Source organism: Barbatula barbatula (genome assembly GCF_947034865.1).
Source record: "Barbatula barbatula genome assembly, chromosome: 18".
Lineage (NCBI taxonomy): Eukaryota > Metazoa > Chordata > Actinopteri > Cypriniformes > Nemacheilidae > Barbatula > Barbatula barbatula.
Genome location: NC_136781.1, coordinates 1,468,445 through 1,482,752, shown reverse-complemented (window position 1 = coordinate 1,482,752; position 14,308 = coordinate 1,468,445). Strand labels below are relative to the sequence as shown.

General features: G+C 38.1%; 2 protein-coding genes across 6 annotated transcripts in view; both read left to right on the top strand.

Annotated features, from left to right (window-relative positions):
* Positions 1-4,337, top strand: part of LOC306907606 (protocadherin alpha-C2-like) — a gene marked incomplete at its 5' end in the record, with an annotated part of 92,730 nt that extends 88,393 nt beyond the window's left edge. For all 5 annotated transcript variants that reach the window (XM_079479820.1, XM_079479821.1, XM_079479818.1 and 2 more), the window contains one exon: positions 1,376-4,337. In XM_079479820.1, the coding sequence (XP_079335946.1) occupies positions 1,376-1,671 (296 nt within the window). In that variant the 3' untranslated portion in view covers positions 1,672-4,337. The remainder of the gene's footprint in view (positions 1-1,375) is intronic.
* A 5,371-nt stretch (positions 4,338-9,708) lies between these two features.
* Positions 9,709-12,072, top strand: LOC306907375 (protocadherin gamma-A12-like; the record flags this gene model as incomplete). Its single annotated transcript, XM_079479430.1, has 1 exon — positions 9,709-12,072. The coding sequence occupies one exon, from the start codon at positions 9,709-9,711 to the stop codon at positions 12,070-12,072; it is 2,364 nt and encodes a 787-aa protein (XP_079335556.1).
* Positions 12,073-14,308: the final 2,236 nt, after the last annotated feature.

The following is a 14,308-nucleotide window of genomic DNA, read 5'->3' as shown; positions in this document are numbered from 1 at the left end:
GTTTATTAAACCTGTGCCATGAGCTGTGAGACAGACATAGATCTTTGTCCAGACACCACATTACACGAAAGGTCAAGACGAGAGAGAGTGTGTGACTGTTACTCTAGGTGATAGATATAAGAGAATACTCTGTGTCTGCACACAAATATGAGTGTACTGACTTGTCTAAATAATCCCATTTAGTACAATAAGTCAGTTCTCTCATTGTAAGTGTTATATTTTTTGTTATTGGCACAGTTCACCTAGCTTTTAAGCTTCATATAAAGCTTCAGTATGACGTGCCGTAAATTTGAAAAACAGTCTGTTGTTTGAAGTTATGGTGTATGAAGCCAGCTTCAAGTGATTTATTTCTGTGGAACAGATGCATAATTAGCCACTGATTGGTTAGAATATTGAAAAGTCAATGTACTGCATAGCATGTGGTTAAAGATAAAGGAATACTCGACCCAAAAATGAAAGGTCTGGAATCATTTGCTCATCCTTAAGTTGTTCCAAACCTGTATACATTTATTTGTACTGATGAGCATAAAGATATTTTGAAACATTTTTGCAATTGACATTTCTGGGGCATCATGGACTACCATAGTAGGAAAAAATTATTGTATATGTTTTTTGTTCTGTTGAACACAAAAAAAAGATATTTAGAAAAACAGTTCTAGGGCACTTTGACTACCATTTTTTTTCTACTATTGTATATGATGTCCCAGAACTGTCAGTTGCTAACATCCTTCCAAATATATGTATTTTTATTCAGCTGAGCAAAAGGAATTAGTCAGGTTTGAAACAATTTCGGGGGCATCCCTGAAAAGGAATGAAAAACAAAGGCTTGGTGAGGTCAAAATGAAATGTAATTGAAGATAGTTCCTCGATTTTAGTGAACGGTTTTTCAGTTTAGAAGAATCATGTTTTGTCAACATAATATGCACAGCTGGATTGAGAAAAAAACAATCACTTAATGTTGACATAGATCTAAAAAAAAGCTTTTAAAATTGAACATTCAGTTAATGTTGTATTTGATCATTTTAATATCAGCCTCCTGCTCTGAATGATTTGATATCCATACAATTCTCCTGAAACAAAGTAAATCAATCTTATTTGGTTTATTAGCAGCAAGCTGTAAATGTATGAGCATTATAAAAGATAGAAGTGTGTGTGTGAGATGAGAGTGGTCACACAAACACTCCCTCTCAAACATGGATTATTTTAACATTAATGAAAATGAAATACGGAAACACGTGTGATGTGTCATTCTTTTTAATGCTGTAATTAGTTTGTGTTGAATTGGCTTGTTTGGTTTATTGTTTGGTTGGTTATAGATTGTCAGACATGTATTTATCAGGCTTTTTATCAATATGTATTTATTTGTCTCTCTCAGATAATGAAGGTGGAGAGGTCTCCCCTCCCATGGGCACCGGAGTAGACAGTAACAGTTGGCATTTCCGGTACGGTCCGGGTCCAGGGGGTCCTCCTCCGCACCTGAAACCGGGTGAGGTCCCTCCTGAAGCCTTCATCATTCCCGGTTCTCCGGCTATTATCTCCATCCGACAAGGACAAGATGGCGATGACAAGAGCGACTTTATTTCCTTCGGAAAAAAGGATGAAAAGAAGAAGAAGAAAAAGAAGAAGGAAAAGAAGGACAAACGGGAGAAAGGGAAGGATGACGACGATTAGAGAGAGAAGAAGAAAATTCAACAGACATCTCAGCATCAGTCTGTATGAGAACACAAAAGTCTACTTAATAATCAGAAAATTGTGCTTAACATTTTTTAGCATGTTTCTATCCAAACGCTTTTTGTCATCCTGTCACATTCAATCCAGTTCAATCAGAAAAACAGCTAGTGTTCTCTTTCTCTTCAAATGCAGTGATAAATTAATCTTGCAGCAGATCTCTTCAGACTGATGTTGATATTTCTGTGTTATTTTGGTTTTGTTTTCGATTGGGAGACAACTGTATTTGAAATGCGTGTACGCTGTTTGTCGCTTCACATGGGTTGAAAACATAAAGAGGGAGAGATTGAGTTAGTGGTTCTGGCATCCGAACACACGCTGGTGTAAATACGCAGGTGGAGCACTGCAGTATGTAAAACAGTGAAGATGCTTAATAATTGCTTTTGCTTGTTCACCTCTCCTGATCTGGAAAAACCTCCCCTGAAACCATTTAAACACAGTCACTTCTCGAAAAAATATCACATTCCGGATAAGCAGCGTTTTTAAAAAAGAAAGACAAAGATGTTCACTGAACTGAATGATGGAATGCACTTTTGTTTATTGCTTTTGTTTTTTGTTAACCGAGGCAGATTACAGTATGTATGTGAGCAGTAGCATATATACACATGCTCATCCACATATATATACACACACATCTAGTTAACAGGGTCAATAATCAATGCACCCCTATAGGCTCCCACTATCTCTCCTGCTCTGAATTTGGTTTCTAACCAAGTGTTAGGTTTTGAGATCAATGGCATGTTATGTATGTTTTAATCATGACTGGTCATTTTCAGCAGTGGGAGGGAGGGATTTACTCTTTATGGGATGTGTAAACCAGTATAACCTGGAAGCTGTTTAGAAATCCGCTGTCCGAGGGCTTGATTATAAGCCCTGTTATGGCAGAGAATGTTTATGCATTATGAACAGTATTACTGTTGATTCACCAAACCTTAAACACCTCCCACCCTATAAACTATCCTATAGTATCCGCCGTAGAAGTGGAATGGGGGTCATGCTGTGAGTTTTGAGCCATGCTGGCCCCATGCCTGTAGTTCCCCATTGACCCGTGTCCCCTTTAACCCTGACTTGTGCCTGTTCTCTCAGCTCATTACTGGACAGCGTCCGGTGTCATACTCTCAGATTCTCCGCCGTTCTGCTTGCTGTGTGGAGGACCAACACACCCAAGGAGCAATGAACATATTAGTTAGAGGTTTTCAAATTGGGGCAAATAAGGTCAAAGGTTTTCTTGTGCGCCATTTTTATAAGCTTTAAGTGAACTTTATTGCTTCTGTACAGAACGTTTTTCTCTCTCTCTCTCGTGCTCTCTCTGCCGGGTAGGCTAACTCTAGACATTGTGGTGTACTCATGTAGTATGGAGTAATGCAGACAATGCCTGTCACATCCCCCGCAAGAGTAAGAGGCCCTTCCCACAGAACTGGAACATGTAAATTACCAAGTGCTGTTGTCCAGTCAGCCTGAGCTCTGTCTCTGTCTGTGGTTCTTTGATGGAAAGGGGCGACTTAGAGAACAGATCTGAGGGACATTGGTAAGGGGTGGAGCTTAGCGTAGAGGATTCAAAAGAGGGGTTTACAAATTTACTTAAATTCTCAGATTTTGGGGGGCTCCTCAATGAATAATCTATGATATGGAGAACCTTAGTGGGGTCCCTCATCACAAGGCCTGACATGACTTTGGTTATTCCCCCAATGATAATGGTTTTGGCCTCATTTAGTATTTTAAAATTGCCTGAACGTAGCTACAATATTACACACAATACTATTAAGAAGAACAGACTGTTGTCTCCACCCCATGCCTTTAAACCCTGCTCCAGTCAGTTCCTTCACTTGCCTGTTTATCCTGTCACATCAACCCCCCAAAAACATCCAACTGATGTCACAACTACAAGTGTGACCGCTGCATGACCATACAGAAGAAAACACTTACTATATAGAGATATATATGAATATAGATATAGATGGCTATGATTTGACTATTTTTGTTATCGTTTTCAATCATTCACACGAGAGATTTGTGTACGTCTCTGAGGCTTTGCATAACGACACCTTGCACTGATAACAGTGACAGTTACTAAACCTTTAGTATTTGTAAATGCTCTATAGTGTCATTCCCTGAAGCTCTCGGTTTGATCCTACTCTTTTCATTTTTTGTTATGAGAACAAAAAAGACAAAAAAAACTTTTGTGTTTGGCTTTGACATACCGATCAAACTAGCACTGTATATTGTAGCTAAATTATTATGTATGAGCACTCTTTCTCTTCTCTTTCACTCCTTTAACAAAACATGGGAAAAATCCTGATGTAAATTACAGTATATGTTGTGTATGCTTGTATCTAGTGAGCCTTCATGCTGTCATTATATGCATTATTTCATAGTGTCTGGTGGTGATCAGTAGGTGGCGCTGTGCTGTGCAACTGAATGGCGCTCATCTGTTGTAAAACACTGTTCTTTTTTGTACACCTTTTCATAAGTATGTGATGGTGAATTAGTGATGTCCATTTCTCTCTTCTTTTCCCTTCTTCCTGGTTTTATTTCATGACAATGGAAAAGTGGTAATGTGTTTTGTTTAATAAATCACAAAATAAATAAACCTTTCTTTCTTAATAATGTGACATTGCATGTCTGTGCTTTGTTTCTTCTATGAGTTGAGTATTAAAATGATTTAGTTGATATCTTTTATTCCACAGATTGATCTGACAAGATGTCAGAGCTTCTTTGTCAACGGTGACAAGTGTGTGGGAAAAATTTCCAAACAAGACCTCTTGTCCTTATATCATAGATCTCCATTAACATGTGTTATGGAAACTGAAGACCCGGGGAATGTAATCTGAAAGTTCTCACAAAGTTATCAAAAATGTTCTTGCAGTAAAATGTCAACCTGCCATTGGTAAATGTTCCTAAATATGTATTTAGGTATAAACCATAGCATTAGATTGTTAGTAAAACATCTGAAAATGGTTAGAAAAACTTTCAAGACTTGGAATGTTAGCTAATTTTCCTTTTTTATAGCTGGGGATGTAACTGCCTTCAGCACCTTTGTGACATTAAAAAACCTTTCTTATGCCAACCTGTTTAATGCCATAGGCCTTACTACAGCACTCAAAATGTCTTTCTCTTTAATCTAACATCAGAGAGAGAAAGAGTTTGAGAGTGTGTCTGTGATTGTTCAAGAGTTCAGCTTGTAATTCTGCCTATGGAGAAAAAAACATTCTCAACGCCCTCACTTCTGTTATCTTGGAGGCTGTTTCTATGGTTACTATAATGACAGGGCGACTCTCCATGGCAACAGCTCAATTCAGAATTCAATGTCTAAGTAGACATACAGGTGAACATTGGGGGCAAGATTATTTTGGGACAGATTGTCCTACTATTGCAGTCTCATAACTTGCTCATGACTCCCCAATCTCATGAGGGCTGTATTGCACATAAACAGTGCTTTATAATAAGTCATGACCACTTTAAGACATTGGTTTAAATGTCCTTGTTTACCATCACTAAAACAAACATAACACTGATAAACAAACTAAATAAGAGGAACATGACTGCCAAAGGCACACTAAAGCAGCAATGATGAATATAAATGATTGTGGAGACAGACCAAACTCGAACTCGGAAAAACACAACAAGATTAATATGTAAAAATGGATAAACAACAGACTACGTTATAAAAAACGATTTGATTACTTTACCATGCAAATTATACAAATATACATGGACTGGCAAAACAAATATTCAAAGGGTGTCATGTACTTCATGATCTTCACTTAAAGGACGCAGAGGAGAATTGTTTTACCACCCTTTCAGCTAGTCACTGTGAGCAGAGATGAGATGAGTGTTCTTGTGTGTGGGCTACTGCTCTTTTGCCTGCATGACTCAGCCTACAATTCATGTGACCACCTGCTTGAAAATTAGAGAAATTGGGGACTGAATGAAAGGTTGCCATAAATCAGAAATGACCTCTGCATAAACTGCCATCCACCACAGGGAGCAGAATAAAACAGGTTAGAACATTCATGCTTAAGCACCGAGATTAAAACAGCAGAGAGAACTCTCAGGAGAGAGTTGTGTGTCTGTCTGTGTGTGTTTTTTGTGTGTGTAAGAGTAAAATATTACAATAACAACAATAATACCAGAAATGTCCAGGAGCTTGAATCCAAATGAGTTGGTGGAAAAGTAGTGTAACAGCTAGCAGCAATAACAACAAAAAAATTAAATCTGGATCAATACATGAACATTAATAAATGTAGGCCTGCATGCAGAACTACTATTTCATAAACTTGCTGGTTTTTGACATACAATAATGAATACAATTATTTAAAAAAAGAAATGGCAATAAAAGTTCGAGTTTGCATGTATTTAAAGAAAGAAAACTAACTTAGTTTCTAAGATCGCGTAGTGTCTGACCTGTGGTTTGAGGAAAACGCTTGTTGGTGACGTCACACCGTGTAGGAGCCTACTGCTATTGTAAATACAATTACATTTAAATCTCGCGACCAAGGTCTGCCTTTTTGTCAATATTTATTTACATGATTCATGTTTTTATGCCTAATACATAAAAAATAACAACGAGTTCTGTTTACAATTTAAACTAAATCTACACTCGATTTATGTTTTTTGTTTCTTGCTTCCCAAATCTGTTAAGCATGGTTGCAGTTACATCAACATTTGATTTTAGTCAATACACATTACAGGTTCCCATCATGCATTGCGTTATGAAATGGCACTGCGAACTGCAGACCTGCGAACTCATAGTAGGCCTGTTAGCTTAAATCTAAAGTTTGACAGTGGGTGTATGTGAGTGTAATGTGTGTCCATCTGTTTTTTTGCGACGAAACAGCGCCACTGTCTGTAACATTTCACAACCGGTAAGTCCTGCGCTGAAATCTTGTTACGTTATGTGGATAAACAACATGAAGAGCACAAATGTATATGTATGTGTATGCGTTTTACGGATGTAAAAATGTCACGTGTTAATATATGCAATATATTTATGTCATAATGTACCAAGAAATTGCAGCTTGCATTTGTGTAATGAATGTGTGATAGATATTTGTGAATTAGAAGGCCTGATACACAGATGTAGGCCACGTTACAGTAGCACATCCATGTTCTCCCTTGATGATGGCATTAATGATTTATGATTAATGTAAAACAAAAAGTGGGAATTGTAGAATAAGAGTAAACCTATCAATAGGCCTAATGTATATGGAAATGATGTTGTCATGTGTTTTATGAGCAGTGTGCTCTGTTTTTTTATTAAGGGGCGGGTCCCCAAACAGGGCTTTATCTTATAGTCCCAGACTAAAATAAATGTTGGAGCTATCTTAACTGAAAACATCTTGCACTGACATATCTTAAAATATATTGGTACCATTATTTTGACACAAAATACACACCAGTGATGCTTATTAAGGCATGTTTGTGAAAATATATGTAATTTAACAAAGGCAGTCCTGATTTAACCTAATCTCTGTTGGAAAAAACGCCCCTTATAGTGTCCAATTGTCTTGTGAGACAGAAAGTAATTGAGCAAACACTGCCCTGATTTATTTGTTTACCTCTTTTGATACTTGTGACATATTTATTGTTTGGCAGAGACTCGTATGGTTTATGTGTTTCATTTTCTGTTAAAATGTTCCTAGACTTTTTTATTCTGTGAGAATGTTCAGCTCTGTCTTGATTTTAATTTGATCCCTGCGTCTGCCCATCCCTAGACAGGAGATTCACTGACTCTATCGGTTTAAGATCTTTTTTCAGGGTTTTCTGTCACTGTGCACAAATGGTCTGCAATTGTATACTGTTCTTTTGGGACCATACAGCATTGCTTTGTACTTTGGGTTTGCACCTAAGTCATTAAATTGTGTTTGGTTAAATCGTATTAGTTTGACAGAATTGTTCTGAGCATCAGATGTTTTATGTATAATATAAAATAGCATTTGAGATATTTATCTTCATTGTTTGCTTTATTTTCTAAATCTTTGCTCTCAAACGACACATTTATTTGTCAACTAAAAATGTACATGTAGTCCAGTTGTTTAAATGTTTTAAGGTTTCTTGTTTGTTCTGAGCCATTTTACTGTCCACTAAACTCAAGAAAAATCCTCCAGGTCCTGTACAATCGTGGCTTTTTTAAAGTATCTTCTGCATATTTGACCTCTGTCCATTGTCCAACAACTATTACAAAATTAAGAATTCAGGTTAACCTTTTGACTGGACCAGCTTAAATTGTTATTGTTTTGTTTAAATAATTTTTTCATTTAATGTAATGTAGATCGAATCCAGTTTTCGTGTATTCCCCTGAAGACGTGGGCGTCTGTGAGGCGTTTGAGAGGAATATGCACTTCTTAACAGACTCACCGGGTGCCGCTGCTTCATTTCTCTGTCTCTCCATCTCTCTTTATCTCTCTCTCTCTCTCTCTCTCTCTCCCTCTCCCTGTCTCTGTCTGTCTTTACTCGTTTCCTTTTTCACTTAGCCAAATGTATCTTTATTACTTTTCTTCAAATTACTTGTTAAATATTTTGAAATATACTAAAACATTCCACTTTCTTAATATTATGAAATAATAAAATACTTTAAAATACGACCCAACATCGTATTGTTATTGTCATTATAATTTTTTGTTTTAGGCTGAGTTTCATGAAGCACTCGATAGGTTTACGTTGATCTCAAGATCCAATTCAATAATAATTTTCAAATTAGCTTTAATGTTGCTATACATGCGTTCACCCTTAACCACTTAAATTGGTATGTTTGTCTATCCGAATTTTAATATTTTGTTTGTTTTTTAAAACTAAATTCGCAATACCTTTTGTTTAAGTAATTTTCCCAAATCAATGCAGTCTTCAAAAAGGTGCTACAAAACGCTCTTTATACTAATGGATGGAGATCATTTTTTGCTTCCAAAGAACCATTTATTAAAAACTTTTATAATTATAAAAAATATTCTGTAAAAATATTCTCCTGTTTTTAAGAGTTTAGGTACACTGATCTCCATCACGTGTTTCTGTAATGCATTGTTGTCAACGTACAGTATTAAAAATGCAGGTGTTTCACAACCTGCTCTCATCAACTGCGTATAAATAACATGCTGTTGCAATATCGCTTCCCTATGTCATATAACCTTTTTTTCGAAATGGTTCTATAAAGAACATTTAACCTTCAAATAACCTTTCTGTTTCCCAGAAGGACCTTGGAGGGAAATTGTTCTTCCGATAATAAAAAGGCAAGAAAGAGTTGGTTCTTTGAATGACATTTGACTGAATGATTTTTGTGGAACCAAAGTTATTCGGTATTGCTGTGAAGAACTTTTTAAGCAACTTATATGAGTATCCTTAAAAACTTTTAACGTTTTAACAACTTATACAGTTGGAGCAGTTGGTAAAAATGTGTGTGTATCAGTTAAAATGAAATAGTTCGAAGTTCCTTCAATGATAACTTCGTGTATCCCTTTAAAAAGCATTATCGACCTACAGAAGTAAAGCAGCAGTCAAGATATGCAGTCTTAATAATCATATTGGTTTAAAATAATGTGACAATACTTTTCAATTTTAATAACTGTTTTAAACAGCAGAGATCAGAGTGTGCTAACGTCCAATGTTGCAAAATGTAAGTTGTGTCTCAGACCAACGGGGAACGGGACGGTCGGGGAATGCTCTTCGATAGATTTAAGTGAGCCTTTCTTGTGTCTCGATAAAAGCACAAATGGTTGCAATTTTACAACAGAACACGGTGTGTCGCTCTTTATCAACAATGGATCCCTGTGTATAGACACTCCTTCGTTTACCATTTTTTCAAGTTCATAGAGTCAGATGATAGCGTTACGTTAGTGTCCTTTAGGTGAGTGCTGCAAGACTGGAGTAAGATCGTGCTTCATTACTATCTCAAAGACAAAATATTATTATTTCTAACAAGATTGTAATTTTTAGAAGCGAGTAATGGATCAGCCTACTCGTAGATTTAAAATGAAATGCTTTGTGTTCATGGCCATCCTCAGTTTTCATCTTTGTCTCGGGGATCTCCGCTATTCCATCTCGGAGGAGAGGCGACGAGGATCTACAGTCGGACAAATTGCTCAGGATTTAGAAATGGACACGAAAACTCTGTCTTCTCGCAAACCTCGTGTGGATTTTGAAGGCACTAAACGATACTGCGACATTAACCCGCAACCAGGAGAGCTCGTTGTAAATGAGAGGATTGATCGGGAGGCTTTGTGTGGTCAAAAACAATCCTGCGTCATTTATTTTGATTTTTTTCTTGAGAACCCTTTAGAACTACATCGGGTGACTTTAGAAATACAGGACATAAACGACAACGCTCCGAAATTCAGAAATGAAGCAATTGACTTGGAAATTCGGGAGTCGGCGATTAAAGGAGCTCGCTTTTCCTTAGACGAAGCATATGACCCGGATTTTGGTACGAACAGTGTGCAGAGCTACACTCTGTCAGCCAATGAACATTTTATTCTGTCTCCTCAGAGAGGCGCGGATCGTGGTAGACTCCCAGAAATTGTGTTAGAAAATGAGCTTGACAGGGAGAAGCAGGACCGATTATCTCTGATTTTAACTGCTTATGACGGAGGCTCTCCACAGCGGACTGGCTCAGTGGTCGTGAACATCCGCGTTTTGGATGCAAATGACAATGTTCCTGTGTTTACACAGCCAGTGTATGAGGTGAGTCTGCCTGAAAACGTCCTTGTTGAAACCGTAGTAGTCAGAGTCACTGCCAGTGATGCAGACGAGGGCCTGAATGGGGAAGTGACGTATGAATTTAGTTACCTTTCCATCGACTCTGAAAATCTATTCACTATTGACCAAAAAACTGGTGAGATAAAAGTTAAAGGGGAGATAGATTTCGAAGAGTCTTCCTCATTTGAGCTCCGCATCAGAGCTAAAGATGGAGCCGGCCAAGCAACGTCATGTACAGTTCTTATCAACGTTGTAGATGTAAATGACAACGCTCCGGTAATTATTATTAAATCCTTGAACACACCTGTTCTCGAGAACCTGCCTTCTGGCTCAGAAATTGGCATACTATATGTTCAAGACAAAGACTCTACGTCTAACGGTGATATTAAATGCTCCATAGAACAACAGGTACCGTTTAAATTAGTCCCATCTGTCAAAAATCACTTTGCATTGGTTACTACAACCGAGCTGGATCGCGAGAGACAGGCAGAGTACAACATATCTGTGACTGCCACAGATGGAGGCGCTACTCCGCTCCTTTCGTCCAAAACCTTTCACTTGAGTGTGGCTGATGTAAACGACAACGCACCTATATTTGAAAAACAGCTATATAGTGCTCACGTAGCAGAAAACAATAAACCTGGTTCTTCAGTTTTATCAGTCACCGCAAAAGACACGGACTGGAGACAGAATGGCACGGTAGTTTATTCTCTGTTGTCGTCTGATATCAATGGCGCATCGGTTTCCTCCTTTTTATCCATTAACGGAGACACCGGGGTCATTCATGCCGTGAGATCATTTGATTATGAACAGCTGAAAAGTTTTAAAGTGCTGGTGTTAGCCAGAGATAACGGTTCTCCTCCTCTGAGCAGTAACGTGACCGTGAGTGTCTCCATAACGGATGAGAATGACAATACCCCTCAGATATTATACCCCTCTCCTGGAGGAATCTCCTTAATGACCGAGATGGTACCCAAAGCAGCACAGACTGGCACCCTGGTGTCCAAGGTAATCGCCGTGGACGCGGATTCTGGACAGAACGCGTGGCTCTCCTATCACATTATTAAATCGAGTGATTCTGGACTTTTCACTATCGGTGTCCACAGCGGAGAGATCAGGACACAGCGAGACCTTTCTGAGTCTGACAGTATGAAACAGAACCTTATTGTCTCCGTGAGAGATAACGGACAGCCATCCCTCTCTGCCACGTGCGCATTGTATCTAGTTATATCAGATAACTTGGCTGAAGTTCCAGAACTGAAAGAAATGTCTCATGACGAGAGCAGCTCAAAACTCACCTTTTATTTGATTATCGCTCTAGTGTCCGTTTCCACTTTCTTTTTGACCTTCATCATCATCATCCTGGCCGTGAGGTTTTGTCGCAGGAGAAAGCCCAGACTGATGTTTGATGGAGCTGTAGCCATTCCCAGCGCGTATCTCCCTCCAAATTACGCAGAGGTGGAGGGCGCTGGAACCCTTCGCAGCACTTACAATTATGACGCATACCTGACCACGGGCTCGCGTACGAGTGACTTCAAGTTCGTCAGGTCTTATAATGAGGGTACGCTGACCGCTGACCTGACGCTGAAAAAACCTCAGTCCGCTGTGGAGGATCTTGAGGGACTTGATGCTGGCATGAGCGTTTCACTTCAGGTATGATTAATGATTCATAATTTCTGGCTTTGAGTTGAATTTATTATGTAAAAACAATTGCATGTTCGAGGTCCTGGTGGTTTTGTTTTTAATTTAAACATATGCATGTAATTAAATCCGTGTTTATGTTGAATTTGTACAGCTTTTAAAAAAACACATGGGCTTGCGTTCAACCCTGACATAATGTTGCAAAAAGGAAACGCTGATGCGGTTCAACACCCTTTTGTGATGACGCAACAGTTGCAACTATGGCAGCTGAGAAGGCCATCCTTTGTGTTCTCTTTGAAGAATTTTCCTCGCCTGATGAAATCTGTATAACTACGTAAATAATACTACAAAATACATGTCTTCTAATATCTTCAATTATTGTGTATACCGAACTACAGTGGATTTGTAAAATACTTGGGCCCATTGTGCGAGCTGTCTTTAAAACCGCGTGGGTTATATGTTGCTGCTTTGGGCTGACATTCTTGACACACCCACCAAACAAGATAAAACGTATATCAAACACTGGCTGCGTCCGAGAACGCATACACACTGAGTAGTTACTAAATTTAAATTAGTAGGCTACTAACCTAACGAGGGCTACAAGGGTACGTTCTGTTTTGCCTGAATGGGTGTAGTATGAATGCGACCCGGACGTCGTCCGCCATATTTGGCATGACCATGTGACGTAATTATTCTTCCTTTAGTTTTTAATGGCGGGTGGCACGTTTGAGCTGCATATCCGCCCCTACTGTACTTGAGTGTGGGCCAGAGATTTGCCCTTTGATGTAATAACAAGCGCATCTTAAAAGCTATGAGACACCGGTTGCATTAACACTTTATTGCATCAGTAACGCTACCTAGCTAACCTTACCTAGTATGGGTTTTCTCAGCATTTGCAATGCCTTCACGAATAAGGAGACATCGGAGAGCTGCTCGAAGAACTCGCCCAACACGGGTGTTTTTATTGTCAAGAAATGTATTTACAAATTAAGATTACCCCAGAAATCTATTGCAAGCCGATCCCTAGACTTGCGCACCTGAGAAAATCACTTATTGTATGTTGTCCGATTTTGCTAAGTATTTTAAAATGTACGTACTCAAAATGTAAATGAGTAATTCTACTTCCCACAACGCTCCCGACCGCGGTCTCCTCGTCTGTTCTTTTATTTCATTGTCCTTGAAACCCCACAATTTTTATGTTTTCCGTTTGGATAAATAACCAATTTAGTATTACTGATTAAATGGTTTAAGACTTATTTGTTTTTTGTAAGTATTCGTTTGTGAAAAGTTATGCATTAGAAAGTTGAATTGTGCAAAAGTGTCCGTTAAAACTACCTAATTGAAAGGATTTAGATTATGACTATTTCACGTATCAATTTGCTGTTTTATCTGTAAAACATTTAATAAATGTTTTATATAATATTTATACAATATATATTTTTTAAATACATGTAAAACACAAACGTAAATAAACTGCTGAAAATAGCTATGCGCAATGTAAAACGCTGTCATATTACAGCAAGACAAGATCCATTTTAAAGTTACATTAGCTTTACAACAATTAAAACTGTTTCCAGGAAACCGTATACGTTTCACACCGGTTTGAGCTTGCTGGATAAATAAAGCAGGTTTTTCCGGTTGCTGTCCATGGTACTGTACAGACAGTGCATCTTTCCAGCATAATCTCACCTATAAATCGTAACCATTTTATGAGGTAGCTAATTCGTATGAATTCGGACGATGTGAATTGTACAAGAACATATTATTATTACAAAAATTCCACACCGAGGCCCCTTCCATAACTCCACCGCTTCTTTCCAGTGCTGATTTTGATCTTAGCCTATATATTTGCATGGAGGCCCTGATTTATATTGGAACGGTTAACATATGTGTTTGTTTAAACAAAATCATGAGTTTAGTCTGGGGCCTAATGTTTTAAAGTTATTATGTACAAGTCTTTACTGTTCAATTCCAAACTCTGCCAGTTAGTCAGTTCAGCTTTTTTGATATTTGCAGTTTTTCCCACTTGACTCATAGTGTCGCTGTTCACCAGTAAAAATATTTTCATTTACGTATCCTTCTCTCCACCCTGCTCTGATGTCATGAGATTGCTGCTCTTTCTATACGGACCTTTTCAGTTGTGGCGGATTGACTCTTCGACTGTCCTTTGTCTAATTCTTTAGACTTAATCATACATTTTCTCATTAATGCCGATTTTGTTTTTTATTAGATACAATTCAAATGATTTCTGCAT